We start from the raw sequence: 17,418 nt of genomic DNA on the forward strand, positions 1-17,418 counted from the left end.
TTTTCCTTAAAATATCTTAAACAAATGAGGACTGTTCATTCAATTATTCTATCATATCCTGACAAACATCACAAGGCCCACTTATTAACTTCAATCCAAGGCCCATTTTAACAGGGCCAGATTTGGATACAAGTGCAAATAATTTTACTTAACTCCCTTGTTCTTTTTTACTGTTTTACAATGGCTTCATGATCATGTGTACAAATATTGCTTTTTCAGGTCTCAAATTCAATCGAGACGACGTAGGAGATACTCAACCTCCACAAACTTGGTGAGAGGGATAAGCCATTCTCCATAGATGCGGGAGACGAGGAATGGATCCACTTTATACTTCTTCTCACTCCCGTCACCAGAGTCAGAGATGCACTTTACTTCTTGTCCAAACGTTTCTGCTTTCTTCTGGACTCTCTTTTTAACCATTTCTTCTACTTTCTCAAACGTCAAAAGCTTCATCAAAGCCTCTCTATCCTAAAACCAAAACGCTTATGCTGTGATCATTTCTCATAATACAACAGTGAAGCCGGATCCACATTGTGACACTAAAACTTACCTTGGCGCGAATTGCAGGCTCGTAATCTTGAGGAGCATCTCTGAATTTGACCTCAGCTACAAATTTACCGTAATGAATCCTTCTTGAAAGAGCCTTCAAAAGATCAAACTTCGAATCAGACATAAATTAAACCACACGTAGAACTGATTATATCTGCGAATTTTCAATGGTTTCCTTACTTGTAAACAGGCGAGATCACTAGCAGCAGTTGATGGATAGTTGCCATCATCGCCTGGCTTGACGAACAAAGGAAGCAGTTCTTTAAAGTAAACATCCCAAATTTGTTTGTTTATGTTAACGGATAAAGCCTTAGGATGCAAAGCCTACACAAGAGAGAGAGAGAAATAAAAAGTATTGTTAGAGTAAAGCATTCAAAGTTGTAAGGAAAATGCTTGTAGAATTGACTACGTACCGTTGGATATTTGTGCGTAGGAAAAACCGAATGAGGAATGTTGTCAAGGAAGAAAGGATTCTCTTCCGGGTTTTCATATCTTCCTACCTATACATACACACATACATCAAAGAACTTCTAAGTGAACTAATCAACAAACATAATATGATCGTATCCAGAAATCTAGATGATAAACTAATGAGATGAATCTACCATCGAGAAAGACAAAACGAAAACAATCCCTTGTTGCCAATCTCCACATATAAATAGTGAGTTTGTTGATAAGATATGTCGTATGCATAAGATAAAGCTGGAGCCTTTTTTCGCAGATTCAAACCCAAAACCAGATAAAAAGCTAACACAAAACTAGAGGCAATGCCAAGTAGTCTTCTTTTGCAATGGAGGAGACACAGAACAAACAAACGCATGCTAATTCAAGAATCCAGCCTTTATTATAACCAAGTTTCTGCTCATTCCATGAAACAATCTATGGAAATGGCTATAGCAAACCGAATCAAAACAAAGCATTGATCTCTGTTTCTAATTTCTAGAGAAAAAAAAAAAAGAAAAGAATCAGTTTTTAAATGGGAAATGAACCTTAGCCTGGAGGAATTCAATCTCTCTGACGAAAAACTCGGTGAGGGAAGAGGAATTTGCAGAATCTAGAGAAGGAGATCCTTCGAACGCAGGGGAATTGAGGGGAAACTGAGCTCTTCCGATCAAGCTGAAGACGATGGTGTCTTCTTGCCTAATCAACGATTCCCTAATCGAGTCAAGACTCAGTACACTGGAACCCACAGTGCCCGAGTCCGATACGTTGACTTTTGCCATGCCGCTTCTGCAAATTGCCAAAATGCCGACGAGATAAAAAAACATCGCCATCATCGATGAGCAAATGTGAATGGAGAAAGAAGTTCACAGGACTTACCTGCGAAAGCGAAGCTTCTTCTTCTTCTTCTTCGGCTTCTTCCTCTTCCTTAGTTTTCTCGGTTTTTGAGTCTCTCGTGCTTTGAACTCTTTGCTTCTCCTCAAGAGAAGTGCAAATATTTTTTATTTATTTTTATCTATGCAAAAATACGCTTACAACAAAACCAGTATATCCAAAATAAAATTCATATTTTACCAAAGTAAAACAAATACATAAAGCTCATAATCAACTTTATGAAACACTTATATAGGTATCCTTCTCAGTTGAAATGTCAAATCCAAACTCCAAACTACAATTTATATACTAACTTTCATCTCAAGAAGAGAGATTACAAACTTTTAAAAATTTCTATGCTCCATAGCCAATTGGAACGAATTGAAAAAATAAGGGCAACTCTATTAAATTATATGTTGCTTCTTTCACAAATTACGTACTCTCTTGTACTTTTTGTAATGAAACCTGGAATAACAAATTCTCACCTAGAGACAGGGTAAGGGTGGGTTCTAGAGCTGGAGTTGATTCTAGAAGAAGGTTCTGGAATACGTTCAGAGACTATGTAAGCGGTGTCTTTCCACCAAGAAGCTTCTGTCTCTTTCAACTGAAGCCTTTGTTTAGCATCTTCCAATGCAATCTCTAGCTCTCTTATTTCCTCTTTTTGTCTTGTCTCCATTAGCTCATGTAGTCTTCTCTCCAGCTCATAAGGACACACTCCTTGCTGTTCCTCCACTAGTCCTGGACACACGTGTCCGGATCTTAGGCCTTCTGAAACTTCACTCTTCTCTGAGACCTCCTGTCAATAAATGATAGTTCCATTAGTATAGAGAGAACAGTCATGTTATAGTCACGTTTTACGGTTCTCTATATTCTGTTGGTCAGATAGTTTTCTGTGATCATCATGATTAATGAATGCAGAGAGAATCAGAATCTTCAATCCTAAATATCATACTGTCTTATTCATGAACTACTTAGACAACTAAAACAAGTACATTACCTTAAGCTTAGAACATTGACCATCATGGTCTTGACCAATCTGAAGAAGCTCAAACTCAGCTTCGAGTTCAGCTTCAAGCTGATCCATTTCACCTCCAACATCTTTCCCTCGGTTAAATACATAATGTGACAAAGACCCTTCACCACGAACACTCAAAGATGTCTCCAGGATCTGTGGAGAGTAATAGTGATCAGTAGAAGACGCAGGACCATCTACAACGTCACTTGTGGTAGAATAAGGAGATGTTTCACTTTGCTCTTGCTTCCCAATGTGAAACTTATCTCGCTGTTTGCGCCTCGATTCATCGTTGTGAAACTCTAGAAACTTGTTAATATTGTTCCGTAACTCGACAAACTCTCGCTGTTTCCGCCTCAGTTCTTCGTTCCGGCATTCCAAAAAATTCTCTAAATCGTTCCGTACCTCAACGATCTTGTGAATCTCTTCTCTACCGGTAGCAATCAGATGTAGGAGATAACAACTCACTCCAATACTAAACAAAAATTCCCTCCTTTGCAATTCTACTACAGACCAAAAGATATGTCAAAAAAAGTTCACAACTGAGAGAAAATTTAAACTAATAAACTGATCTATGGTAATGAAACTCACAGATACATCTAAACAAACAGTTTTTGGTAATAGATTGAATCAGAGATCGTTGAAATCAGTAATCTTGCAAAGTGAAATGAAGAATTTACTAAACTGAACCGATCGATACAAGTTATTCATATGCTAAGGAAGATTTGAGTGAATTCAAAAGAAAACTATTGGTTACCGGAATCGATGGTACGTGGAGTCGAATCTGAAGATTGGCCAACTCCATGAAGAACATGATCCTCCTCAGAGGAGGTTTTGATCCTCGCCTCATCACAGTATGACACGCGTGCTTCGGCCATAGCCATCTTATTACCTTTCACTTTTCTTCCCTGAGGGGAGAACCACCGAGACACGATTCTCCTTGGGGAAGGACATCTCATCCGAATGCATCCTGCTCTCACTCCTCCGCCGTCATCCATCGGAGGGGATACAGAACAGACCTCCGGAATCAATTGTTAAAGAGAAGAAGACAGCGAGAGAGAGAGAGGGATAGTTTTAAAAGAGAAATCAAAATCGGGATTGAAGAGAGAGAGAAAGAGAGAGAGAGGAATGATATTAATGAGAATCACGAGGGGAAGCAGAGTTTTGTGTTCTTTCGACTTCTTCGTTTGGAGGGAAACTTTTGAATTGTTTTTGGTTACTCTTTTTAATGCCAATTTACTAGTAATAAAAATCTACATATAATTGTTGACAAAAAAAAAAAAAATCTACATATAATTATTGGCTTAACTACACAAAAAAAAAAAAAAAAAAAAAAAATCTATGAATAGTTCATTCACTCTGCATTATTTTTCTTTTTCTCCTTTTGACAACTTTGCTTAATATAGTTTAAAGACTTTACAATAGTGATTTTATGGTCAAGACTCCAAGATTACTTCTATGTTTGAATATGATAAAATCAGGTCAAGTGATAACTAATTAGCCATAAATGTTAAACGACTAATGTTGTTGACCAAAAGAAATGGTAATCAAGTAACACAAATTCAGTAAATATTATTGTTGTCACTTTTTTTGTTTTTTTTTTTAACGGCCGGCCAGTGATATTGTCATTATTGAAGAATGACCTTGGAAATAGACCATAATAAATGGTAGCATATGACAAGTTGGTGTTTATATTTTTGTTTTGAATAAGATTTTTTTCAATTTGGATCTGCCTTCTCTGTAGCTAATTCCCGATGAAGCAAGAAGCTGGTCATTTACCTTTTCGTCAGATCAATTTGTAAAATTTCACAAATCTTTTGAGAAGAAAAATGAATTTGATACTATTAGTAACGAAAAGCTTAACCAACATCTAGTATCACAGTTGACTACAATGTTAAATTACAGTTGTTGTTTTTTACAGTACAAAGAAAATATGGAGAATAAAAGGACAAAAAAAAAAGAAGCAAAATCGTTGGTTTTCCAAGTCTCGATGGGTCAAAGCGAAGATGACATTTGGCTTATCACCTCCAATGTGGCTTTCGTCTTCGTTAAATGATCCATCTACGTTTGTTTTAAAACACTCTTTTATTAGTTCATCACCAAATCTTACACTTCAAAATTATACTAAATGTTTTCTCAAGTTTGGTTTCCATGGCTTACCAATTCCTTTTCTCGGTTGTCCTGCGTGTATAAAATATAAGACAAAACTAACTGGTCAGTCTTTTACATGAGATTACCTTCTTGTGCAGAAACTAAAAAAGGGGGTTTATATGTTTATACCCTGGTTTGAACCTCCTGTTTGAGAGCGCTTATCAGTCTAAACAAGTAGTCGTAGTTGGATTTGTGAGGCTCCTGCATTCATCACAACCATACAATTATCAACATCTTCATCATGAACCATCACAATAAAAACACACACAAATAATCAAATACAATATTCAATAATGTTATTACCTCAATGGTATCGGGAAGAGGAAGACCTTCAAATACTTGAGGAGGCTCTCGAAGCTGAAGGAACTGACTCGGGTCATTTGGTAAAGGAACGGTCCAAGAAGGCGGATTAGCAATCCCCATTGATGCAAATCCGTGTCCTGTTCTATTCTCCCACATCTGTTGTTGCTGAGTTGAAGGTCCATCATTTATGATCTGTTGTTGTAACTATGAAAGAAAAATTCAAAAGAATAAGCCTAAGACAACAGCACAAAATCTTAGAACTTTCCAGCGTTGTTAGCTTTTTACCCTTGGAACATTTTCAACTGTGTAAGAAACAAATCTGGGTTCTGTGAAGCTGGGAGGCTCAAGAACTACATATGCTCCTTCGTTTTCATAGCTTCTTGAACCCTGAAAGCAAAAAATTCACAAAAGAACCAGTTTTAAAATCAACAGAACAGTTAGCAGTTGGACTCTGATTGTGTAAGAGGCTAAGGGAATTGACCTGTGAGAACATTGAAGCACTGAACACTGTGCAAAGCTTTCCAGCTTCTACTTCATGATCTATCGAGTAACCGCTTAGCATGTTTCCCATGTCTTCTCGATCTGCTCGTGCATCAGGGCCTTCATGTGATCTTATAATCATCTAAGATGGAAAACAAACATATACAATCTATATAAATAACAAATTGGAATATCACAAGGCCAAGGTATTTATCCAAAGTTTTACACTAACCTTTAAGTTTGACTCTTTTAGAAAAGTCTCGGTGCAATCAGCTCCCCAAAGAAGACCCTTGTAATTGCTTTCGCTTAGACCATCAGCCATCCACGGACATGACCATAAAACATGGTTCAGAGTTATATTCTCGTCATCGTTCTCACCAGTTTGTCTCCTCTCAATCTTGTCAAGTTCCTCTAAAGAACCCAACAACATAGACGGATTCACGGTGTCTTTTTGGACCCGAGGATTTTGAAAGAGACCTCCATGAGTTGTGTAGACGCTATTTGAGATGACCGATGCTAAAGGTAGCATTTTAAAACAATCGATACACTTGGAGTATAACATTGGACCGTGCTCACCGTATCTGTCACATATATCTTTCAAGAAATCAAGCTCTTCAGCAGAAACTCTTGTTTCAGAGCTTCCTCGAAGTAAAAATACATTCTCAGGCATCAGAATCTGTAGTTAGAAACAACGAGTATCGATCAGATGGGAACAATGTGTAATTTAAGATTGTAAAACAGAGTAAATAAAAGAAAACATATCCAGGGCCTAAAATATAATGCTCTCATGTTATAATATTAAGCAAACTCATGTTGAATGTTCTATTTGTGATTTACTGAAAATTAATTTAATGCCTTCAACATTAACAATCCAGAGTAATTCTTAAGACCAATGCTTAAGCGATAGAATAGTGTCTTTATAATTTAAAAGACAAACAGGGGAGAGGCCTAACACTTCAACTAATGTTCCATCACAATCTAATAAAAAAAGGGAAACAAGTAATGAAACTATATATGTACCTTCCAAGCTAAGAGAACCAAGAACACTTCCAGGCTCCAAGAACCTCGACCAATGTAGTTACCATTGAACACAAAACATTGGTTCTGTGAAGGCCTTCCTGATTGGTCAAAGATTTTGAGGAGATCGTGCAACTGACCGTGGAGATCCCCAACCACAATCACTCTAGAATTCTCACTACAACAATTGATTTTAACGCAATTGGCTTCTTTGTTTAGAATCTGTGAAGCACAATCCACCAAAGAGACAGCCACGGAATGTGGTAAAACCAAAGGAAACTCAGATACCGAGTTCTTCCATGTGAACTGGCTTAATAAACCCATCAACGTCTCGACCCATCCAAGAGTTAGTAGTGACTCCAAAGGCCATGAGATTGGCTCCAAAACGATGTCACCAAAATCCCCACCCACAGAATCATCTCCGTTCCCCAAATAAATCTCCATTTCCATTGGCTCAGTCATGTCATCCACATGATCAACAGTTTCTGGTTCGTATTTTCTACTACCCATTCCTTGTAAACTTGCCATCATCCTAGTCACCTGTTGCTTCTCTTGATCATCCAATGTCTCATAGTGAAACCCACGAAGAGACTTTAAAGAACGGTCTGCGTTACTCACCTGCACAAAAAATTTCAAAAAAAAATATTAGCGGATTATCACATTTACTGCTCCAACACCATTAACTCTAACAGCTTAGAGAAGTACACTTACCACTTGCTTTAAAACCGAACACAGAATTCGAGTTACACTATTCTCCGGATCCTGAACCAAAGAACATTACTTTGACGTTCAGGGTGAAAAGCAAATAAAGATAAAAAGCGTACTAATAATCTCAGACTAACATGGAGGCAGAACCGTTACTTTAAGAAAGTCTCGATCAGCACCACGTCGAGATATTTCTTTCAACATAAGCAGAGTACGCAGTTGCTTATAATTCTTCATTCTCGTTGTTTTAACCGCACTTAGCTTCGAGAATGCGAATTTGCAAGCTTCCAGCTTAGCATCTAAAACTCTTTTCGATATTTCTACAGAAGAAAAACATCATATGTTATTACATTACTGGTTTTTGATCGGACACATAGAAAATTTTCACGGGGATGGATCAAATCAAATTGACTGAAAAAACAAAATCTCCAAACGAAGAAACAATTTACCTGGAGGCGGCATATCGAAAACTTTAAAAAAATTTCCCGGTGAGAGTGATTGAGAACGGGAATGAGAACCACGGTTCGGTGAGATCGTCGGCAAGGTTCCGGCGTCGATGTCGATTACAACCGCCGCTGTATCACCGAGGAACGAGCGTTTTCGTGTTAACTTCTTGCCGGTTCTAGGGTAAAGAAACCACGCGCATTTCGCTGCCTAGAAAGCGAAAAGGATGTTGTTTTTCATTACTAATGGGCTGGCCCATATTCTAAAAGGCCCAATATTAGAAACAAACACAGTAGTCTTTCTCTCTGGAGTGAGAGATATGATTTGACCAAACCAGTCAGTCTAATTCGTTCTTCTGATAATATAAACCTCAACAATGGCGAAAGAGAAGGCATGAAAAGAAGATACGGAAATGGCGGGAGTGATTAGGGCGAAGCAGCTGTTTATATGCTCGTCGATTCTTGCGAGTAGTAATAAAAAGGTTCTATTACATGTTCCTCGGCGTAGTATCAATGTAATTGCGGGGAATCTCAATTCGAGCGAGACGAAGAAGAAGGAGAAGGAGAAGAGGAAGAGGAGGAAAGAGATTGAGGTAGCAAAAGTGACGGCGGAAGCAGTGGTGAATAAGGAAAAGAGGAGGACAAGGTCGAGCAGAGAGTATGAGCTCGCCGAGGATGGTGAACTACCCTCTTCACATGTGCCTGTCATGCTCGGCGAAGTTATCGACGTTTTCTCTTCGGTTCGGTTACGAAGTTTCGTTGATTGTACTCTTGGCGCAGCTGGTCATTCTTCTTCTGTAAGTTCCTTCTTCAAAATTTGAGTAGATTGTTGATTAGTTAGCTCAAATCGAACCAAGCTGTTGCATAGGATCATGAGGAATTAGATTACTAAGTATGAAGAAGAAATCCTTATGCTTTAGATGTTCATTTGCTAGTGTTTGGATTATGTAAATGGATTGTGAATGTTGTAATTTGCATTTCAGATTATTCAAAGCCACTCTGAGTTGAAGCATTTTGTTGGAATGGATGTTGATCCCGTGGCAAGAAAACTGGGTCACTTTCATATTGATTCTCTCATGCATCCAACTTTGAAAGCTTCCATTGTGTTGAAGAACTTCAAATACATCAAATCTGTGATAGCTGATACACAACCGGAGTTGTTAGGTGAAGGCGTTGATGGTATTCTTATGGACCTGGGAATGTCATCTATGCAGGTAAATTTGTGAACTTCACAACCAATTGTTTCTGTTTCCTTGTATTGTTGTTGTTTAAATCACTCACCCACGCTTTCTACAACTAATTTGTCTGACAGGTAAATAACCCTGAAAGAGGGTTTAGCGTTCTTCAAGAGGGGCCTCTTGATATGCGTATGGATCCTCAGGTGAGGGTATTCAGATATCCTTGCAGTATAATGAACCTGTGGTTTTAGAATCTTGGGGAATCTATGCTGAAGTTTTTCCTAACCTCACTAACATATGACAGGGGAGTCTAACAGCAGAAGATATAGTGAATTCTTGGCCAGAATCTGAACTGGGGAGAGTCCTACGGGATTATGGTGAAGAAAGCAACTGGTATTCACTTCAAAATAGAATTGTTAAGGCTCGACTTAATGGCGGGTTACATTCTACTGGTGAACTAGTTGATCTCATTCGGAATATGTCACCCGGAAGCATAGGTATACATATCATTTGATTTTCTGTTTTTGACTTATATGACCATAATCTATCTTAGCATGATTTGCATTTGCATCTCAATGCGAGTTCCAGTTTGTGTTCCTAGTCAAAGATTTGGTTGCCAGGTGCAGAAAAGAGAAGAATAAGTAAGTGTGAGTGATAATCCTTTCAATCTTATTAATTTCGATTTCCGTTTGAAATGCTGTAGGAGGCAGACAAGGTTGGATAAAAACAGCAACACGTGTGTTTCAAGGCCTAAGGATTGCAGTGAACGACGAACTCAAGACGCTACAAAACTCTCTATACTCGTCGTTTGATGTTCTGTCTCCAGGTGGGAGACTAGCAGTCATCTCCTTTCACAGTCTGGAGGATCGGGTTGTTAAACAAACGTTCCTAGACATCTTAGGGTTTCAAAGAGAAGAGATCAACGGAGAGGGAAGTAGTGTAAAACCGGAAAGGCAAATCGAAGAAAGTATAGAGAAGGAGTTGAAAGATAAAGACACATGGATCAAACAGACAGTAATTGGGTCGAAAGGAGCGATACTTACAAAGAGACCAATAACGCCTTCAGAAGAAGAGGAGAGACTGAATCGCAGAGCAAGGAGTGCTAAGTTGAGAGTGATTCAGAAGTTGTGATTGCTTTATGAAATGCTTTTTTTATTAGTAGATGGAATTCGTCAAGTTCGTTTTAGAACTAGGACTATCAAAATTTCAAAGCTCCAAAAGTTTCCATTCAATTAGTTCATGTTTTTGCTAGATGAATTAAATTTACAGGAAAACAGGTTAATTCACTAAAAACATCTGTACCAAAATATTTATGGTTTTAATCTCTTACCAAGTTCGTATAAACAATAATGGAAATCAAATCGATTCTTCTAACAAAAAAATATTTGAAAAACACTGAAATCAATAGAATTGTTTGCTGAAAATTGAGAAATCATAATTAAAACCATATTAAACCAAACAGAATGATGTTCAATCTTCGAACCAGACCGGTTAAAATGTTTCGTTTGATAATATCACATAAGTGTCCGACGGACTGTTGTCGCCGCAAAAACCCATTTTGGACACTCCGAAACCCTTCTTCTCCTCCAGCTACTATTCAATGGGAGCAATTGATCTCTCTTTCTCGCAGAGTCTGCTCGTCTCTCCGTCGCGTTCGACTCCTACCTCCTCCACTCACCGTTCCATCTCTTTTCTCCCGCCGGGAAGCAGCAAGTCACGGGGTCTGCCGCCTTTGCGTTCAATGAGCCACGATGACGACACAGCCTCAAAGGAGGCCAAGCTATGGGGAGGAAGGTTCGAAGAGAGTGTCACTGAGAAGGTGGAGAAGTTCACTGAGTCAATTTCATTCGATAAAGTTCTCTACAAGCAGGACATTATGGGTAGCAAAGCTCATGCTACAATGCTCGCTCACCAGGTACTACTTTGCTTAGCTTAATGCGTTGTTATAACTTCATCTGTAGATTTAATTCGAATTGTGAGATATCCGGGTTGAGATCATGATTTGTTTTAGATACAAATGGTTGATTTATGCTTAATTTTATATCTTCTAAGTTATATTAAAGTCGGGACAAATCCGGTGGCTTTTCTTACAGGGGCTAATAACTGATAGCGACAGGGATATCATTTTGAGAGGTCTTGATGATATTGAGAGTCAGATTGAAGCTGATAAATTTGAATGGAGGACTGATCGAGAAGATGTGCATATGAACATTGAAGCAGCTCTTACTGATCTTATTGGTGAACCTGCAAAGAAACTTCACACAGCACGGAGCAGAAATGACCAAGTTGCTACTGATTTCAGGCTTTGGTGCCGTGATGCTATCGATACAATCATTGTTAAAATCAGAAATCTTCAGACAGCACTAGTTGCACTGGCTTTGAAGAATGAGGCGTTGATTGTTCCTGGTTATACTCATCTTCAAAGGGCTCAGCCTGTTCTACTTCCACATGTCCTCTTAACCTTTGTTGAGCAGGTTTGATTTTCTTTTTTGCTCAAGCTTTAGTTTTGCTTTGAGTCGCTTTTTGTTTAGTTTTTTGGTGAGGCTATATTTGTAAAGTTTGGCAGCAGCCAACAGCAATTTTTAACCATAATTTGCTTTACGGATTCATCTTCTGATTACTGTGGCTCCCTTTGGTGATTATGCATTGATCAGCCTGTGTCTTAAACCATCATAGGTTCTTACATTTGCTGAGATCTCTCTGATACTATCATCTTATATGTATATAGTTACATATTTATTAGTCTTTTCCTGCCTCAGAATATCATAGGCTTCTTACATCTACTTTCGTATTATCATCTTATTAGGAATTTACCTTGACTGGTTTTTTGTTCATGTATGGCAGCTCGAACGTGATGCCGGTCGTTATATGGACTGTCGAGCAAGGCTAAATTTCTCCCCCCTAGGAGCTTGTGCTTTGGCTGGAACTGGTCTACCTATTGATAGGTTTATGACTGCAAATGCTCTTGGATTTACCGAGCCAATGCGAAACAGGTATGTTCCTAGTTCTTGTATTGGCTGCATCAACTCTCTCTAGTCTCTAACTATGTCCTTCTCTGTAGTTTTACACTTTCTAATATATAAAGTCTTTTTCTTCTTTATTTCAACTAGCATCGATGCAGTTTCAGATCGAGACTTCGTTTTAGAGTTCTTATACGCAAATTCCAACACAGCCATTCACCTGTCGCGGCTGGGAGAAGAGTGGGTACTTTGGGCATCCGAAGAGTTTGGTTTCATGATTCCAAGCGATTCCGTCTCAACTGGAAGCAGTATAATGCCACAGAAGAAGAATCCAGACCCAATGGAACTTGTCAGAGGAAAATCTGCAAGAGTCATAGGCGATCTGGTCACCGTCCTGACATTGTGCAAAGGACTTCCCCTTGCTTATAATCGAGATTTTCAAGAAGATAAAGAACCGATGTTCGATAGTGCCAAGACAATAATGGGAATGATCGATGTCTCTGCAGAATTTGCCCAGAATGTAACATTCAACCAAGAGAGAATTAAAAAAAGTCTCCCCGCTGGACACCTTGACGCAACAACTCTTGCCGATTACCTTGTGAAGAAGGTAATGTCAATTGTTATTCATCAAACTCTTACATATTTGTGAATACAGTCAGAAAGATAAATACTATATTATTTGTTTTTGGTTCTCAGGGGATGCCTTTTAGGTCATCTCATGACGTAGTTGGAAAACTAGTAGGAGTTTGCGTCTCAAGAGGCTGTGAACTTCAGAACTTAAGCCTTGAAGAGATGAAAAAGCTGAGCCCTGTGTTCGAAGAAGATGTGTTTGGATATTTGGGGGTTGAAAATTCAGTCAATAAATTCAGTTCCTATGGGTCTACGGGATCAAACTGTGTAGCTGAGCAACTTGGCTACTGGGTCAACAAGCTGAATATGACTACCACCTGAGCCCTGTGATCGAAGAAGAATTGATGAGATTTGTGTAATTTACTTTTCTTAATGAGGATTTTGGTTGTCAATACCAGGAAGCTTTCAAGTAAAAAATGTTGCAGCAGATTTGAGGTAGACATTACTACATTGGTCCTTCCCGTTGCAAAACCCCAGAAAAAATAAGTTATATTGAAGTTTTGTAATATTTGAAAGTTAGATATTGTGAAAGTGTTTGGTATTCTTCTCATTATTCAATTGCTCTCTACAATATCAATAGGTTTTTCATTTTTGGATTCTATAATGGGCAGAAGAGTAGGAGAACCAAATATCAAACTATATGCATTGGGTTTTTTAGAATTGTTTTTTGCAAACCCAATTACAATACTGTATATCCAAACTCAACTAGTCAAATACTAGTGGATGGCATTTGGATGTGATTTTTTTTCTTGAACATGGGAGGACCCTACACGAAACCCCATCTTCCTTAGAAAGTGCAACATCTGTTCCGTTACATGTTATGTAACTTACATTGTTCCAAAATGTCATTCTCCATTTTTGTTATGACCAAACACAGATTGACACAAAGATATACCAGTAGTAACCTCATTGGTACTTCTCTTCTCCAAAAATAGTTAAATCTAATCTAACATAAACACTCCTTTTCATTCTCGATTTAATAATATCCCATTTGATGGTTGAGTCACTTTCTTGACTGTGATACAATCCTTGTCCTAAAACTCCCATGTTAGCCACTGATTGATGTTTTTTTTTTAAATAGATTATTGGTCGGATATTAATTATGGTGAAAGCTCCATCTTCTTTTATCTTCTTATTTGTAACACTCAATGGATTGAGTTTACTGGTGAACCTCATTTATCTTATTATCTTGACTTTAATCCTCTGGTTTTTGTTTGTATTCATTTTAACTTCTTTAGGGTGGATACTTCTCTGTCACTGTAGTATTAACTTCTACGCCATTAATTCTTACACGATTGGGTCTCTTCCAGTTTTGTAGATGTTGCAGTCGATATGTGTTTTGTCTTTAGGTAACGATTGGGTTTTGAATATATGTTATATAAAACATAACATATGATCGTTTGCTCATTTTAAGCAGAAAATTTTAGATTATGTCAATCACTTCTCTTATCTCCCTATCTCACGCTTATGCCCAACTACTACCATTGAAGTTAGGACATGTCGTATAGATTAATCAGAAAAGTCTGCGGATAAATTAAATCGATTTGTTGCGACTTTGTCCTCTCCACTAACTCGAAATAATATTCGTCAATGATATGCACTTTGTAACAGAAGGTGGATCTTTTCGAAGTCTTTAAGACACTCAACGTGTCAATCTTCTAAACCAACCAGAATCGATCGATTAATTATAACTTAAACCCAAATTAGAAGAAAACCCAAAATTTTATTAAACCAGAGAGAAATTGAAGGTTCAATGTAACAGTTCTCATAAACGGTACTACTACGTTAACCCGAAAGCCGGTTAAATGAGAACCGGTCAACGAGAATCCATGGATGAAGAAGTGGTGTTGTTATTATTATCGCCGTGCCATGACCAGACGATGTCGTTTAACGCCGGCCGTACTTCTTCTTCGTACAACTTATCGTACTCCAACGTATCTCCCGCGGATTTGCAGAACTCCACCACCGATATCTCCGGCGCTACTTCGAAAACTTCCGCCGTCATCGACAGCCTTCCTTTTCTCCCTTCCGTTTTCCCTTCCATCTTCACCTTGAAATCCTTGGTTCTCTTCACTTTCATGTTCATCTCCTTCGTAACCGTTTCGATCTTCTCCATCACCTCCGTCGCCGACGACCGTGACGTGAACACCGACTGAACCTTCCTCTTGCTCTCGAACAAGCTCGACAGATCGAATCCGGAAGACATCGAGGAGATGAATTCGAAAGCGTTGAAGAATTTAGGCGAAACCGGCTCTGTTTGATTTTCCCAATCTACGCCTTCTTCTTCTTCTTCTCCGTTGTTGCTCTGAGAACAGATCGGTTCTTCGATTTTGAAAGCTAATGGCGGAGTGAAGTTTTTCCGGAGCCAAGACGTTCTCATAATCGCCGGAATCGAGATCCGGCGATCTGGATCTACGACGAGGAGTTTCAAAATCAATCTCCTCGATTCCGGGGAAAACCACGGCGGAAACTCAAAATCCGCTCTGAAAATTTTCCGGTACATGTTCATCAGATTCTCGTCCTGAAACGGCAAACATCCGGCGAGGAGAACATACAAAACGACGCCGCAAGACCAAATATCAGCTTTAGCGCCGTCGTATCCTTTCTTCCGTAAAACCTCGGGCGCAACGTACGCGGGAGTCCCGCACTGCGTATGAAGCAGACCGTCTTGAAGGATCTGCTCAGGTAACGCGGACAATCCGAAATCGGAGATTTTCAGATCTCCGTTCTCATCTAGAAGAAGGTTCTCCGGCTTCAGATCGCGGTGAGAGACGCCTCTGCTATGGCAATAATCAACGGCAGAGATAAGCTGGTGGAAATATCGACGAGCGGCGTCTTCGTGTAGCTTGCCTTTGGAGATCTTGCAGAAAAGCTCACCGCCTCTAACGAACTCCATGACGAAGAAGATCTTGGACTTGGTAGCCATGACTTCTTTAAGTTGGACGATGTTGGGATGACGAACGAGCTTCATGATAGAGATCTCGCGTTTGATTTGATCCATCATACCAGGTCTCTTCATTACTTGGTCCTTGTTGATGACTTTGATGGCGACGCACTCGCCGGATGTGATCTCTCTCCCGTAGTAGACTTTTGCGAAGGTTCCTTTGCCGAGTAGCCTTCCCATCTCGTACTTGTCGAACAGAATTCTCCGTTCTTCCTCCATTCAAAAATTGGTTTCTGATTAACTTTTGTCTTCAAGGGAAAATGAAAAGAAGAAGAGAAGATATATGATGAACTGAAGGAAGAAGAAGGGAGGGTTAAGAGAACCATGAGGTTAGGTTAGTATTGTGAGTACATGACAAGGTATTATTACACTCGTAGAGCAATTCCATGTTGACCATGGAGGGGGAGCTCATGTAATTGTACGGGGGGGAGGGGAAGAAGATGCAGTGTTGAAATGAATGACAAAAGGAGTAAACAACACAGTTACGTTTCAACCCACTCACACATGTCACACCACAATACATTTACTAGGCTTCTATAATAGTGAAAAAATCAATTACAAAAATAGAACCGAAAAAAATAGAAAAATACTTTAGTTTATTGAAATATGGTTATCGTGTAAAACTAATATTGTTTTGGAGTTCATAATATTTAATGTTTTTGTTATAGTGATAATTACACAAATTTTTGTATACCCTTCCTAATTTTTCTACATATGTTAGATAAGTTTTTACAAAAAATGTTAGATAATTTTTCTACATATTTAATGTTTTTTACTCTCTCTCTTTTTTTTTCTCTTCTTAATTTGTTAATTAATTGGCCAAAAATAGGTCTTATTTTTTTCTTATATCGTTAACTCACTGAATGTTACAATATATCATTTTGTAATGAAAACAAAAAAAAAAGAGAGCATTAAAACAAGTAAACAACAATCAACGTAAAAGGAAATTAATAGGCAAACAATAAATAGCTAATTGTTTACATGTCATGTCAAACTTTCTGAATCAAAAATACGAGATGTGTGAAATAAAACTCTATGTTATTATCATCAAATAAGAATATGCTGTTTCGTAATTGTATTGGGTCAATCGATAATAGAATGCTATATATGGTTCCTAACATTTTATTAAAGAAATTCATTTTCCTGAATAATATTGTGGGGGAGAAAAAAAGGAAAAAGTTTTATCAATTATTTGGCAAGAAAAATTTCCTTAAAATAATAAGCCAATAATAATACTATCCAACGGTCTAATGCCTTTTGTCCCCTTATCTTATGTGGTGGTTCCACCCAACCTTTCTTTTATATACAAATTTTATACTCTTTTCTTAAGTTTAAAATCATTTCATAAACTAGCATACAAATTAATTTTCTGGTGAGTAGTAGCCTAGGAAAATTCTAAGTTACATTAACCATACAAAATGCTAAAAAGTAAGCACCCCCTTTTGTAAGATGAAAGTTAAACAACGCTAATCGCTTATTTTATGGGGATGTCACTTTCTTCAAAGTAGGGAGATCTATTGTCTTCACCAAGGAATGTTTTAAGATCTACTCATGAACATCAGGAATTAGTATTTTACTAACCATTATTAACTGCATTATAAAATCATTAATCAAAATTTATAAACGTAAAAAAATGAATAAGAAAGTACACTAGGTGGTGGCAGAGACAAAATTGGAGCATCGCTGGTCTAAATTCATACTAAAGTCTATTTTTGAAAAGTGTCGAGATTGG

General features: G+C 38.2%; 6 protein-coding genes across 8 annotated transcripts; 2 read left to right on the plus strand and 4 right to left on the minus strand.

Annotated features, from left to right (window-relative positions):
• Nucleotides 1-12: 12 nt before the first annotated feature.
• On the minus strand, nucleotides 13-1,981 carry LOC17883007 (chorismate mutase 2). Its single transcript, XM_006289790.2, has 6 exons — nucleotides 1,870-1,981; nucleotides 1,539-1,779; nucleotides 963-1,049; nucleotides 730-873; nucleotides 551-643; nucleotides 13-468 (listed from the first exon to the last, which is right to left on the minus strand). Exons 2-6 carry the CDS (start codon nucleotides 1,770-1,772, stop codon nucleotides 229-231), a joined length of 798 nt encoding a protein of 265 aa, XP_006289852.2. The 5' UTR covers nucleotides 1,773-1,779; nucleotides 1,870-1,981; the 3' UTR covers nucleotides 13-228.
• An 88-nt stretch (nucleotides 1,982-2,069) lies between these two features.
• On the minus strand, nucleotides 2,070-3,926 carry LOC17881245 (protein POLAR LOCALIZATION DURING ASYMMETRIC DIVISION AND REDISTRIBUTION). 3 transcript variants are annotated; one of them, XM_023781459.1, is made up of 3 exons: nucleotides 3,633-3,926; nucleotides 2,861-3,378; nucleotides 2,070-2,659 (listed from the first exon to the last, which is right to left on the minus strand). In XM_023781459.1, exons 1-3 carry the CDS (start codon nucleotides 3,871-3,873, stop codon nucleotides 2,345-2,347), a joined length of 1,074 nt encoding a protein of 357 aa, XP_023637227.1. In that variant the 5' UTR covers nucleotides 3,874-3,926; the 3' UTR covers nucleotides 2,070-2,344. The 3 variants fall into 3 exon arrangements, with proteins under 3 accessions (XP_023637227.1, XP_023637228.1, XP_023637226.1); XM_023781460.1 differs by having other exon boundaries at nucleotides 2,070-2,656; nucleotides 2,861-3,381; XM_023781458.1 differs by having other exon boundaries at nucleotides 2,861-3,381.
• A 771-nt stretch (nucleotides 3,927-4,697) lies between these two features.
• On the minus strand, nucleotides 4,698-8,233 carry LOC17884169 (serine/threonine-protein phosphatase 7 inactive homolog). The gene is made up of 11 exons (XM_006287154.2): nucleotides 7,981-8,233; nucleotides 7,688-7,851; nucleotides 7,538-7,588; nucleotides 6,830-7,444; nucleotides 6,042-6,485; nucleotides 5,811-5,951; nucleotides 5,615-5,716; nucleotides 5,330-5,533; nucleotides 5,156-5,227; nucleotides 5,036-5,056; nucleotides 4,698-4,936 (listed from the first exon to the last, which is right to left on the minus strand). The coding sequence occupies exons 1-11, from the start codon at nucleotides 7,991-7,993 to the stop codon at nucleotides 4,871-4,873; spliced, it is 1,893 nt and encodes a 630-aa protein (XP_006287216.2). The 5' UTR covers nucleotides 7,994-8,233; the 3' UTR covers nucleotides 4,698-4,870.
• Nucleotides 8,234-8,323: 90 nt separating this feature from the next.
• Nucleotides 8,324-10,403, plus strand: LOC17881941 (ribosomal RNA small subunit methyltransferase H). Its single transcript, XM_006287725.2, has 5 exons — nucleotides 8,324-8,771; nucleotides 8,958-9,188; nucleotides 9,287-9,355; nucleotides 9,457-9,649; nucleotides 9,856-10,403. The coding sequence occupies exons 1-5, from the start codon at nucleotides 8,388-8,390 to the stop codon at nucleotides 10,281-10,283; spliced, it is 1,305 nt and encodes a 434-aa protein (XP_006287787.1). The 5' UTR covers nucleotides 8,324-8,387; the 3' UTR covers nucleotides 10,284-10,403.
• A 285-nt stretch (nucleotides 10,404-10,688) lies between these two features.
• On the plus strand, nucleotides 10,689-13,315 carry LOC17881058 (argininosuccinate lyase, chloroplastic). The gene is made up of 5 exons (XM_006287455.2): nucleotides 10,689-11,067; nucleotides 11,246-11,626; nucleotides 11,997-12,145; nucleotides 12,263-12,719; nucleotides 12,809-13,315. Exons 1-5 carry the CDS (start codon nucleotides 10,753-10,755, stop codon nucleotides 13,061-13,063), a joined length of 1,557 nt encoding a protein of 518 aa, XP_006287517.1. The 5' UTR covers nucleotides 10,689-10,752; the 3' UTR covers nucleotides 13,064-13,315.
• A 1,130-nt stretch (nucleotides 13,316-14,445) lies between these two features.
• LOC17883035 (CBL-interacting serine/threonine-protein kinase 5) lies at nucleotides 14,446-16,323 on the minus strand. The gene has a single exon (XM_006289880.2). The coding sequence runs from the start codon at nucleotides 15,903-15,905 to the stop codon at nucleotides 14,559-14,561; it is 1,347 nt and encodes a 448-aa protein (XP_006289942.1). The 5' UTR covers nucleotides 15,906-16,323; the 3' UTR covers nucleotides 14,446-14,558.
• Between the last annotated feature and the right edge of the window lie 1,095 nt (nucleotides 16,324-17,418).

The sequence above is a fragment of the Capsella rubella genome, unplaced genomic scaffold (genome assembly GCF_000375325.1).
Source record: "Capsella rubella cultivar Monte Gargano unplaced genomic scaffold, Caprub1_0 scaffold_6, whole genome shotgun sequence".
In the NCBI taxonomy this organism is placed as follows: Eukaryota; Viridiplantae; Streptophyta; class Magnoliopsida; order Brassicales; family Brassicaceae; genus Capsella; species Capsella rubella.